Genomic DNA, 13,224 nt, shown 5'->3' with positions numbered 1-13,224 from the left:
TACCAACCTCTCCTGCTGACAACTTCTCTCCCACATTTTTCCAATACATGTCTTTATTTTCAGTGTTAGTGAAAAAAAGAAGCCACTCTGCAAAGTCTTCTTTTCTCATGAAACTCAAACCTTTAGAGAACTGCAGGAATTCCATTTCTTGGACTTCTGTCTGTAAATTCTCCATAAACCTAAAGTTAAAGCACAGAAATGACAAAGTGGCTCGTGCTTTCAACTGTAACACCATTAGTGGAACGGTAGCACCTTCATGAGTTGCACAAGGCATGAATGCTGTGTCAAGGACTGTAGGAGAGGGAGAGTATGGATCAGCTGGGTAAGTCCAACACTGCTTCAATCTGACTCCTCATACTCAGTTTGTTTGTACAAATTCCACTTAACAACCTGCATTCTGACAAACCTAAAGACGTAAAAATTAGTAAAATATTGCTTTGATACAGCCATAAAAAATAAAAATACATGGAAAACAGCATTTTTCCAATATAGAAATATTACCAATAATCAGAGACTTAAAATTCAGTTGGGACACTGTTTTTAGAATGTTAATCATAATGAATGGTTCCTCATAGTTTTCAGATAACAAATTTGATCAATGTAATCAGTGGCTCTGCATCAAAAGCTTAGATTTAACAAAAAGTATTTATAATCTTTTGGACAATAACATACGTTTATGTGACTTTTTTTTTTAAATAAAAACAGATGGAACTTTTTTTTGCTGTTAATCCTCACCTGAGGATATTTTTTCCATTGATTAAAAAAAATATGTATTTTTATTGATTGCAGAGAGGAAGGGAGAGGAAGAGAGAGATAGAAACATCAATGAAGAGAGAGTCACTGATCGGCTGCCTCCTGAACAACCCCTGCTGGGGATCAAGCTGCAACCTGGGCATGTGCCCCTACCAGAACTGAACCATGATCTCCTGGAGCCATGAACCATGGCTCCAACCACTGGGCCATGCCAGCTGGACTCCACTGATTTTTAGAGAGAGTGGGAGGGAGAGAAAGGGAGGGGGAGAGAGAGAAAGAGAGACAGGGAGGAAGGGAGGGAAACAGTGATGTGAGAGAGACACACAGATCGGTTGCCTCTTACGTGCCTGACCAGGGCCAGGAACGAACCTGCAGGGAGGTATGTATGTGCCCTTGACCAGGCACTGAACCCGAGACCCTTCGGTGCACAGGCTAATACTCTAACCACTGAAAACACGGGCCAGGCCTTTGATCAGACTGTCAATAGCTTCCTGAAAAATGTAGAAGTTGAAAGACTATCAGGTTAAAAAATATTTTTTGAATAAGAAACCTGAAATGCTGCACCTGATTTATTTATAACCTAAATCATGTGAAAAGCATTATTATCTCTATGAACTTTAACATGCGGCAGATTCCTTACTCATCTTTCCACATGTTAAACGATCTGCACTCTCCGTCATGTCACAATTTAGTGGGAATAGACACAGGGTGAAAAAGAGGTACAGTTCAGTTCAGAGGAAAGAAAGCTGCCAAACCTTAGAAGCATGAGGGAGAGTTTGATTTTAGGCTTCAGTGGTAGGTGAGAGTTTGAATTGAATGTATTTGATACATACAGTGCTATGTGTCTTTTTGGGTCAAAGCAGAGTTTTATCTAAAACTTGAAGCATTTCAAGTTTGGACTGACAGATCAACAAAACCTACTGATATGCTTCATCCTTTGTTTTACTGAGTTTTATTGTGTATGTACTGTGATGACATTCAATTTGTTTCTTACCAGGATTGTTAAAAGAATGCTTTACTTGCAAACAAGTGTACAATGAATTAGAGAAGTAGAAAATACAGTGTAAGAACATGAATAACTGGTTCCTTCTCTTTTTCTTTTTCTTCAGGCTCTGGGGCTGAATTATTATAAACTTAATCACTGTTAAACTGTATATTGCTCTGGTTTAAGCTTTCATTTTAACTAATTATACTACTTTTGAAGAACATAAGAATGTTTTTTAAAAATATGTTACTTTATTTTTACCTTTTTAAAATCCTCACCCAAGTATATTCTTTTCCACTGCTTTTCAGAGAAAGAGGGGGGGAGGGGTAGAGGGGGGAGAGAGAGGGAGAAGAGAGAACGAAAGAGAGAATAAGAGAGAGAGAACGAGAGAGAGAGAGAGAGAGAGAGAGAGAGAGAGAGAGAGAGAGAGAGAGAGAAACATCAATATGAGAGAGACACATGAGCCCAGACCAGGGCTGGGGATCGAGCCTGCAACGGAGGTACGTTCCCTTTACTGGAATCGAATCCGAGACTCTTCAGTCCACGGGCTGATGCTTTAACCGCTGAGCCAAAATGGCTAGGGCAAAAAATAGGTTTTTATTAATTTTAGAGAGAGAGGAAAGGAGAGGGAGAGAGAAAAACATCAATGTGAAAGAGAAACATCGACTGGTTGCCTCCCACATGCACCCTGATTGGGGACCAAATCCGAAACCCCTAGCCAGGAGTCAAACTGGTGACCCTTCAGTGTACATGATAATGCTCAACGAACTGAGCCACAACGGTCAGGGCAAACATAAAAATGTTTTATAATAATCATTCAAAGTCTAAAATTATATGTTTTGTTATGACATGAAAATATGGAACATGATACTACACATAAATATATGAATTGAATTTATAACACATAAGGCCACCAGATGTACTCTGAACACTTTTACTTATTTATTTTTTGGTCAGCAGTTCAGAGCATATCTTTTTTTCTTTCTTCTTTTTTTTAATCTTTATTGTTTAGAGTATTACAGGTGTCCCATTTTTCCCCCCCAATTGACCCCCTCCACCACGCTCCACTCCCTTCCCAGGCCTTTACCCCATAATTGTCTGTGTCCATGGGTTATGCTTATATGCATATAACTTCTTTGGTTAATCTCTTCCCACCCTCCACCCCCCTACCCTCTTCCTTCTGAAATATGATCATCTATTACATGTGTCAATGTCTCTGGATCTATTTAGTTCATCAGATTCTTTTGTTCATTAGCTTCTTGTTAAAGAAGACCCTTCAACATTTCTTGTAGTGCTGGTTTGGTGGTGACGAACTCCTTTAGCTTTTCCTTGTCTGAGCAGCTCTTTATCTGACTTTCAATTCTAAATGATAGCTTTGCTGGGTAGAGTAATCTTGGTTGTAGGTCCTTGTTTTTCATCACTTTGAATATTTCTTGCCACTCCCTTCTGGCCTGCAAAGTTCCTGTTAAGAAATCAGCTGACAGTCATATGGGTGCTCCCTTGTATGTAACTAACTGCTTTTCTCTCACTGCTTTTAAGATTCTCTCTTTGTCTTTAACCTTTGGCATTTTAATTATGATATGTCTTGCTGTGGGCCTCTTTGGGTTCCTCTTGTTTGGGACCCTCTGTGCTTCCTGGACTTGTAAGTCTATTTCTTTTCCCATGTAGGAGAAGTTTTCTGTAGTTATTTTTTCAAATAGGTTTTCAATTTTTTGCTCTCTTTGTTCCCCTCCTGGCACCCCAATAATACAAATGTTGGACCTCTTGAAGTTGTCCCAGAGGATCCTTATGCTATCTTCATATTTCTGGATTCTTTTTTCTTTTCGCTCTTCTGGTTGGGTGTTTTTTGTTTCGTCATGTTCCATATTGCTGATTTGATTCTCGGCGTCCTCTACTCTACTGTTGATTCTCTGTAAATTATTCTTCATTTCAGTTCCTGTAGCCTTCATTTCAAATTGGTACTTTATTGTGTCATTGATCTTCTCAATTATTTTTGTCATACTCTTACTAATATCCTTGAGCATCCTTATAGCCATTATTCTGAACTCTGTATCTGTTAGCTTGCTTGGATCTATTTCATTTAGTTCCTTTTCTAGAGATTTCTTTTGTTCTTTCCTTTGTGACATGTTTCTTTGCCTCCACATTTTGGCTGCTTTCTGGAGTTTGTTTCTATGTATTAGGTAGAGCTGCTATGTCTCCTGGAATTTGTAGAGTGGCTTTGTGTAGTAGGTGTCCTGTACGGTCCAGTGGCTCAGCCTCACCAGTCACCTGAGCTGGGCCTTCTAGGTGCTCCCCTGTGTGGGCTGTGTGCACTGTCCTCTTATAGTTGAGCCTTGGTTGCTGTTGGCATCACTGGGAAGAACTGGCTCCTAGACCAATCAGCTGTGAGGACCAGCTGCAACTACGGCCAGAGAGCTGCTGTACTGGAGACAACCCTATGGAGCAGGATTTACTTCAGTGGAGCTTTGGTGTTCACCAAGTATGCCCCTTGAGTGTGTCACTCATGGATGTGGTAGGGTTGTAATCCAACGTGGGCGAGTCTGACCACCAGGTGCACTGTCACGGAGGTCTCCCGGGAGGTGCAAAGTCAGCCTGTGCCAGTGCCTTGCCCAGGGCCACCCAGCATGAGCTACACAGCAAACCGTAGGTGGCTGCTACTTGTGCTGGCTTTGGAGTTGTCCAGGAGAGACCAAGCTATGAGCCAATGCAGGCTGCCACTAGCGTCAGGCCTCGGGGCTACTTATCAAGCCGTATGGGGCTTGCTGCTGCTTGTTGGAGAGATTTTAGGAAAGTCCTAAGCATGAGGCTCGAGAGGCCACTTGCACAGAAAAGCCACTCGAAATGGCTTGGATGAGCCTGCAAGTAGGGAGGGGCGGGATTTCTGGGAACCACCAGGGTGGGGCTAAAGGTGTGTCAGGTGCTGGAGATTGAAATATGGTGCCTGCCTGCTGGCTGCGTGCCGGGGGGGGGGGGGAGCCTCCCCCCCCACTATGACTCGCCAAAGCAGCAATGGCCTCTGCCAGCTCTTCTACCTAGGAGAAAGCTGTCCCTCCACCTCTTGCCTGAATTTCAGGCAGGTTAGTACCTCCCCAAGTGTTCCAGGTTCCTTACAGGCTGCTGCCTAGCGCTGGGGCTCAGTGGGAGCGCGTCTGAATGAGTCCATGCACGGGCCCTTTAAGAGGAGCTTCTGGGGCTCCCACAGCCTCTGTGACCCTGAGAGACAGTCCCCACTGGTTTCACAGCCCGGAGTTGTGGGGACGTCTCTTCCTGGCCCTGGAGCCCTGGGCTGAGGCCTGCTGTGGGACTGGGACCCCTCACTCCTCCGGGAAACCCCCACCACCGAGATTCCCTCCCAGGTTTAAACTGGGGCACTGGGTGTGGGCCCACGGTTGCGTCTCTGTGATTCAGCCCCAATCTGCCCGTGTCTCCGCCCCTCCTACCAGTCTTGGTGCTTCTTCAGTTCCCTGGTTGTAGGGCTTCTGTTCAGTCACATTTCAGGAGGCTCTGAGTGATGGTCGTTCTGTGTTTTAGTTGTAATTTTGATGTGGTTGCAGGAGGCGGCGGGTGCAGCTGTTACGCTGCCATCTTGTTTCTCCTGAACACTTTTAAATAGTTTATAATTTAGTGGACTTATTGGAAACCCTGGGAAAACTCTGCTTTTCCTTAGCTGGGTGTGTAGGCCCTGGTGTCCTAGAGCTGGCTCGAAGCAGCTGTGAGAGTACTGTGCATGTGTTGTCCACCTCTACTTCATGTCCAGCAGCTTGAGATCGGTTTGCTGGAGTATTCACATCATTACCTTTAAGTGTTACCAATCCAGGCTGTTTTCCCTAAGAGCTGAGCATTAGACATACTTACCAGCACACTACCTTGGAATTTATGAAAAGTCTTTGTGAATTTAGAACACCCTCAACTAATAAGTGGTATTTCAGAAGTTAAAAAAATTCCAGTCCTAAAAAGTACATCGGTATCAATATTCTCCTAATTTTTCTTGATAAGAAAACTTAAGACAATTTTTCTTTCCTTCCTATTTCCCTAATATATGTTAAGTCACAGAATTACTTTCAGCTTTAAAAAGTTATTGAATTAAAAAGTAAGGGCAATTGTATCACATTAGAGATAAACTCAGGTTATTTCTGGTCACTATTTCTAAGCTAACCAAAAATGAAAAGAAAAGCAGAAGATAAATCCCCAAATAAAGTAGGGAAGAAGAGGGAAAAAGAGTCATAACAAAACAGAGGCACTGTTACAGGGGGATAAATGCCACTGAAAGCTGCCTGAGCACTGAGCATCAATATTTTCTTTCCTGAACAATACATATGCTGATAAAGAACTGAATTTTCACATTTAAATTACCTGTTGATTTCATAACAATGAATAAACACCAAAAATTCCAGGAGACAGAACTTAAATTATACTTTAGTTTTTATTTAAATGGTAAGTGGTATTTCCATTGGAAAATCTTATGACTAGTTGTAGATGTAAAAAAACAAAAAAACGAAAACAAAAAAACCTAAAAAGAAAACAAACCCCAGTCCCTGAACCCCAAATTTATCCATATACTCCCTCATTAACTTCTAAAGTTTCTCTTGACATGTGGTAGCACTACCTAATATGCCTGCACTTTGGTCACCTGGTTTGATACAACTTCATTGAAAACCCACTCAATGTACCTACCCACACACCAGGGACCTGTGGGACTCTTAGAAACTTTGTGACCACTTACACCTTTTAAGACCAACCTGGGTCTGAATATCACCTCTTCAGTTCTAAGGTATATGACCCTGAACCAAGTCCCTTAACCTCATCAAGTCCCATTTATAAAAGGGATGACTGTACCAAGTTGTTTTTTTTAAATTTATCTTTATTGTTGAAAGTATTACACATATCCCTCCTTTTCTCCCCCGGATCTCGTCTATTCCGCACCCCCGCGCCCAGGCCAGGCCTTCACCACACTATTGTCTATGTCCATGGGTTATGCAAATATGCATATAAGTCCTTTGATTAATCTCTCCCCATTTACTCCCCAACCCCCGTCTTCCCACTGAGATTCATCAGTCTGTTCCATGCTTCCATGTCTCTGGATCTATTTTGTTCCTCAGTCTATTTTGTTTATTAGACTCCACATATGAGTGAGATCATGTAAAACTGAACCAGGAAGAATCAGAAAACCTGAATAGGCCCATAAGAACTGATGAAATTGAAGCAGCAATCTAAAAACTCCCAGCAAACAAAAGCCCCAGTCCGATGGCCTCACAGGGGAGCTTTCTAATTCTTTAAGTTGTAGGGTTAGACAGTTTCTTAAAAATTTTTCTTCCTTTTTGAGGTAGGCCTGTAATGCTATGAACTTCACTCTCAGGACTGCTTTGGCTGTGTCCAATAGATTTTGGGTTGTTTTGTGTTCATTTTCATGTTTCCAGAAAGTTTTTGATTTCTTTCTTGATCTTATTGGTAACCAATTCACTGTTTAATACCATGCTATTTAGCTTCCATGTGTTTGAATGTTTTTGAGTGCTTTTACTGTAGTTGATTTCTAATTTCATGCCATTGTGATCTGAGATGCTTGAGATGATTTCAGTCTTCTTGAACCTGTAGAGACTTATTTTGTGGCCTAACATGTGGGCTATTTTTGAGCATGACCCATGTGCACTTGAGAGGAATGTATATTCTGCAGCTTTGGGGTGAAATATTCAGTAAATGCCAATTAAATCCATCTGATCTAGTGTGTCATTTAGAGTCACTGTTTCTGTGTTGACTTTTTGTCTGGAAGATCTATCCAGTGAAGTCAGTGGGGTGTTAAAGTCCCCGATTATGACTGTACTGCTGTTGTTGGTCTTTCCCTTAAAGTTCTTAAGGTTATTATTGATAGATGCTTATTTATTGCCATTTTATTTCTTTATGCCTATGTTTCTCTCTCCATTTCTTCTTCTTATAGTAGTCCCTTTAACATTTCTTGCAACGCTGGTTTGGTGGTAATAAATTCCCTTAGCCTTTTTTTTTTGTCTGGGGAACTCTTTATTTCACCATCTATTTTGAATGATAGCCTTGCTGGATAGAGCAGTCTTGGTTTCAGATCCTTTTTTAGAAATTTATCTTTATTGTTGAAAGTATTACAAATGTCCCCTTTTCCCCTCCATTGATCTCCTTCCCCCTAAACTCCCCTCCAGGCCTTCACCCCCCCTATTGTCTGTGTCCACGGTTTATGCATATATGCATATCAAATCTTATGTTAATCTCTCCCATTCACCCACCCACCCACCCCCGCCTTCCCTCTGAGATTCATCAGTCTGTTCCATGGTTCTATGTCTCTGGATCTATTTTGTTCATCAGTTTATTTTGTTCATCAGATTCCACATAAGAGTAAGATCATGTGACACTTGTCTTTCACTGGCTTACTTCACTTAGGATAATACGCTGTCTCAAATGGCTAAGGGATCTTTCGTTTTTACAGTGCACAGCATTCCATTGTGTAAGATGCTTGATATGATTTCAGTCTTCTTGAACTTGCAGAGACTTGTTTTGTGTCTTAACATGTGGTCTATCTTTGAGGATGTCCCATGTATACTTGAGGAGAAAGCCTATTCTACAGCTTTGCAGTGGAATGTTCTGTAAATGTGAATTAAATTCATCTGACCTAGTGTGTCATTTAGAGTCACTGTTTCCTTGTTGATTTTTTGTCTGGAAGACCTATCCAGTAAAGTCAGTGGGTGTTAAAGTCCCCTACTATGGCTGTATTGCTGTCGATCTTTCCTTTATTGTCCTCCAGAAGTTTTTTTTCTTTTTCCCCCCTTCAGTCTGTGTGAGTCTTTTGTTCTGAGGTGCGTCTCTTGTAGACAGTATATATTTGGGTCTTGTTTTCTTATCCATTCAGCTACCCTATGTCCTTTGATTGGAGCATTTAATCCATTTATATTTAAGGTTACTATTGATAGGTACTTATCTATTGCCATTTTTAATCTTTAGGCCTACGTTTAACTCTGTCTCTATTTCTACTTATTATAGCAGTCCCTTTAACATTTCTTGGAATGCTGGTTTGGTGGCAATAAACTCCTTTAGCATTTTTTTTTTTTTTAAAACCTGGGAAGCTCTTTATTTCACCATCTATTTTGAATGATAGTCTTGCTAGATAGAGTAGCCTTGGTTTCAGATCATTGTTTTGCATTATCTTCAATCGTCCATGCCATTCCCTTCTGGCCTGTAGAGTTTCTGATGAGAAGTCATCTGACAGCCTTACGGGAGCTCCTTTGTAGGGAACAGATTGCTTTTGTCTTGCTGCCTTTAAGATTCTCTTTGTCTTGAAATTTTTTGCATTTTAATTATGATGTGTCTGGGCATGGGCCTCTTTGGGTTCTTCTTGCTTGGGACTCTCTGTAACTCCTGAACTTGTGTGACTTTTTCGTTCATCAAGGTAGGGAAGTTTTCAGCCATTATTTCTTCCAACAGGTTCTCTAACCCTTGCTTAGTTTAAATCTCTTCTGGCACTCCTATGATGCTAATATTGTTATGTTTCATGTTGTCCCACAGCTCCCTTAAACTGTCCTGTTTTTTGTTTTCTCTTTTTGGTTCTCTGATTTTTTCTACCCTGTCTTCTCATTTGCTGATCTGATTCTCAGCTTCTCCTAACCTATAGTTCATTCCTTCCAATGCTTTTTAAATTTCTACTATGTTATTCTTAATTTCCTTCATCGTTTCCATTTCTTTTCTCATTCTGTTGAGCATCCTTATAATCAGTATTTTGAACTCTATATCTGACAGATTGCTTATGTCCATTTCGTTTAGCTCTTCTGGAGAATTCTTTTGTTCTTTAATTTGGAGCTTGTTTTTTTGTCTCTCAATTTTGGCTGCCTGTTTGGATTTGTTTTTATGTATTAGGTAGATCTGTAAGGGCTCTCAGTCTTTTGGATGCTCTCTGGTGCAGGGCAATGTCAGATGCTGTTTGTGACTGGCCTTGAGTATCCTGTTTGAAGTTTTCTTCACTCCACTGCTTGTGGTTCCTTTTGCTGGGGCTGGGTGTGTTTGGACAGGACCAAGATGTGCACCAAGGTCTGCTTTTCCAAGCCCTGGGTTCAGAAGCAAATCAGGCAAAGACTCAAAGCACCCAAAGGCTGATTGTTACCAGTCTCTTAATGAGCCTAAGGCTGTAGACACTCCAGAGGGTGGGCCTGTCCCAAGTTTTGAGGATAGGTAAAATAATACATGCAAAACACTTAGACACATGCCAGGCACATAGTAAGTACTCGACAGACAGTAGTTATGATGTGGCTAAGCATGTGTGAAAAGTTAGAAATCATCATTTAGGCAATTATCTCCTTTTCTTGCTATCAGTACAGAAATGTGACAGCACCCAGAAGCAGGGATGGCTAAGTTATCTACTGGTTGTCAGAATCCCACCTCCATTCCTATGTTTCTTCCTCTCCAGGGACCTCATTCCTCCGATTATTCCAACTCATTCCTGGATTGTTTCCTCTTTACATCATCAGCGATATGTGGGGAAAAACTTTCTTACACTCTCCTCCTGCTAGTGCCTGCTCTCTCTTCCTTTTTTGTAGTCAACCTTCTTGAAAGAGTTACCTGTATTTATTTCTCTCCTTACCCTGCTATCTGGCTTCTGCTCCCACTGACAAAGTCTGAGCTACACTCATTTTCTTTCCTAAACTGGTTCTTAGTTGTATTCTCCATGTCAGTGAACAGTCATCACTCCATTCATTCACTGGATCCAGTCAGAAAGCAATATTACCTGATTTCTCCCTCACTCCCTCTCTATTCGCACAGCTACCACCTCAGCTGAATCACCACCACTTCCTCTCTATCAGCTGGGCAGCTGCTAACAGATCTCCGTGCCTTTCCTTTGATTTTCTCAGCTATCTGCCTCTGATATCACCTCTCTTTTGTTTAAAAGCCTTCAATGACTCTCAGGTGTTCTCACCTTGGATTAAAAAGCCTTCACAATTTTGACTGTTTACCTTTTCCATCCTCTTCTCTCTTGCTAATACTCCCTTTAAATTTCTGCTTGAATCACATGAACTGAATTTGCCATGGTTTTTCTTGCCTTCATACATATTATTTTATCTATTTAGTAGTCACTGAGTTCAGACAACAATGGGTTGATAATTCTTACCAATTTTGCAAATATGAATTCTTTTCCTGACTGGAAAAATGAGAAAATTAACTACCTGTAGAGAGCAGTAGTCTATCTACATTACAACAATTAAACTATTCTGAGGAATGACAGCAAACTTAAAATATTTCTGAGAATTTTTTTCTTAGAGTAAATTCACTGTGTATTGACAGTACCACAGAATAAACTTATTTAGTACTAAAGATTCTATGTATTACCAGTTTGTAATAAAAACTTAGGGTGGAAAAGTAGACAGTGAGACAGTGTTTCTTCTCATGTCCTTTGGTGGGGAATAGTTTATGCCAGGGCCAAAGAGTAGGTAAAAACATCAATATTTTGTAAAGTAAAATTTGACTTGGAGATTTAAACAAAATTATTGACATAATTGTTTTTTTTTTTTTAGTGTAAAGTCTACATTTACTAAGAAATGTTTTGTCCCAGGAATTTCTACATTCTTCTGTGTGAATGAGGAATTTAAATTTATTTAAGTTTCCATAATAATAATGCATGAAAAGAAATCTGGAATACTGTTTGGTTAAACTTGACATTAGTATCTTTTGCTCTATATACTATTTATTGCTCCGTAACTTTGAGTTTCTTGACAAGTTTAATCACATTACTAGCATATTTCCAGAAGGCTTTTTAAGAACTAGAAATCCTGCACACAATTCATATACATTCTGAATATTTTGTCTTAAATGACTATTAAACACTACTAAATTTCCAAATAAAAAAAATTGGTAACAATATTGTTAGACAGACATGAACAGAGGCCAGGTACAGAAAATTCGAGTACAGAAACTCACCAGAGCAAAAAGCCCCGGATGCCTAGCAAAGAGCAAAACTGGGAAAGCAAGAACCTTGCCCCAGGGCAAACTATCCTTCCCTAGCATATTGCTGTTCATGCAGTTTAGACCCCAGGAGCATTTCCTCCCTAAAGATAACATCTAGGCCTCAGGTGTATTTCATTTCCAGGCCAAGATAAGCAGCAAAACCAGACAAGTGGTGCCCTGGCTGCCTTAGGACCAGCTACACTGACTAACGACCCCTTGCCCTGGCACCAACCAATCAGTGGAGACCACGATTGAGCACACCTGGAAAGAGCACACCTGGAAAGTTGATGAATATTCTATTAAAACACTCCCCTGAGACCTCCCCTAAGATTTCCACCTGCAGGAAAAGGATAAATACACTCAGGACAAAGGACCCAGTGCACATGCTCCCCACCAGGGGAGCATGCCAGCGCCATCTCATTCCCCCTTCTTCCCTCTGAGGGGAACCCATGAGACTTACAACCAGGGGAGCAATGGGCAGCAGCAGCTCATCCCAGGCTTACCCCCTGAATCTCTCTCCAAGACCCCCTTCTCTCCCTGACTTCTCAGTGAGCCAAAGCAGCCCAGCCTAGGCTCTCCTGTTACTTCTATTCACCTTCCTTGTTTCACTGTCCTAAGTATATTTTTGCTGCCATCATGGACCCCAATGACCCTCTAGATATCCCCACCCCCATCACCTTTTAATTAAATAAATTTAATTTTTCTTTATTCACTGTTTGAAATGGCTATTTAGCCTGCCAAGCACCACTGACTCTTAACCTTTCAAAAATTCAAAAAAATTAGCCATCTGTCATGAAAAATAAAAGTTGTGTTCAGTTTTCTGTTCTAACTTAAAAAAACAACTTCTTTCTGAATTTTAAGCAGTCAATCCTGGGAGAAAAAGACACTGAGAAAATTTAGTTTTGATTTGTTTTCTTTAGATGCTGTAGAAGCCTTGTGGGAAAGAGACTGAGGACACTCCAAGTTGAAGAAAATATGTGAGAAAGAGAGCTGAGGAAATGCAAACAGAAAGCAGCCAGGGACAGCTGAGAAGAAGCCCTCAGGAAACATCTGGCAGCTGGGCAATAAGCTGTTAGACTACCCTTAGAAAATCATTCCAGTTGATGTGAATTCAGCACATATTCTGAGTTCTGACTGTGTGTTATGTTCTGTGTACTTCGGATACATTGGCCCATCTAATTCTCAGATCTACCTCAGACTTCATGTAGGGAAAAGAATGCTAATGTGAATGAAAGGGGAAAGAATAGAAGATTAGGAAGAAAAATATTTGCATGAATTAGAGACTACCTCTTTTTTATTAGATTATTATAGACTTATTAGAATTTATAGTTTTATAGATTACTTTTACATTTACTCACAACTCTGTAAAGCAGGCAGGACAGGACAAGTATCACCATGTAAATCTTTTAAAGGCTAAAGGAACGTACAGTTGCCCCTTGAACAATGTGCATCCACTTATACTTGGATTTTTAAAAATATAATGAAAGGTTAATGTGGTGGTGGTGCACAGGTAGGCTAAATAGTCATTTCAGATGATG

At 40.7% G+C, this 13,224-nt stretch overlaps 1 protein-coding gene across 5 annotated transcripts in view; it reads right to left on the bottom strand.

Moving 5' to 3' along the window:
- The window catches only part of MICU2 (mitochondrial calcium uptake 2), a 116,177-nt gene that overhangs the window by 28,425 nt on the left and 74,528 nt on the right, over positions 1 to 13,224 (bottom strand). For all 5 annotated transcript variants that reach the window (XM_081129893.1, XM_081129895.1, XM_081129894.1 and 2 more), the window contains exon 9: positions 8 to 179. In XM_081129893.1, the coding sequence (XP_080986019.1) occupies positions 8 to 179 (172 nt within the window). The remainder of the gene's footprint in view (positions 1 to 7; positions 180 to 13,224) is intronic.

This window comes from Miniopterus schreibersii, assembly GCF_964146895.1.
Source record: "Miniopterus schreibersii genome assembly, chromosome: 2".
NCBI lineage: Eukaryota > Metazoa > Chordata > Mammalia > Chiroptera > Miniopteridae > Miniopterus > Miniopterus schreibersii.
Note: the sequence above shows the minus strand (reverse complement) of the source record. Positions and strands in the feature narration are given on the sequence as shown.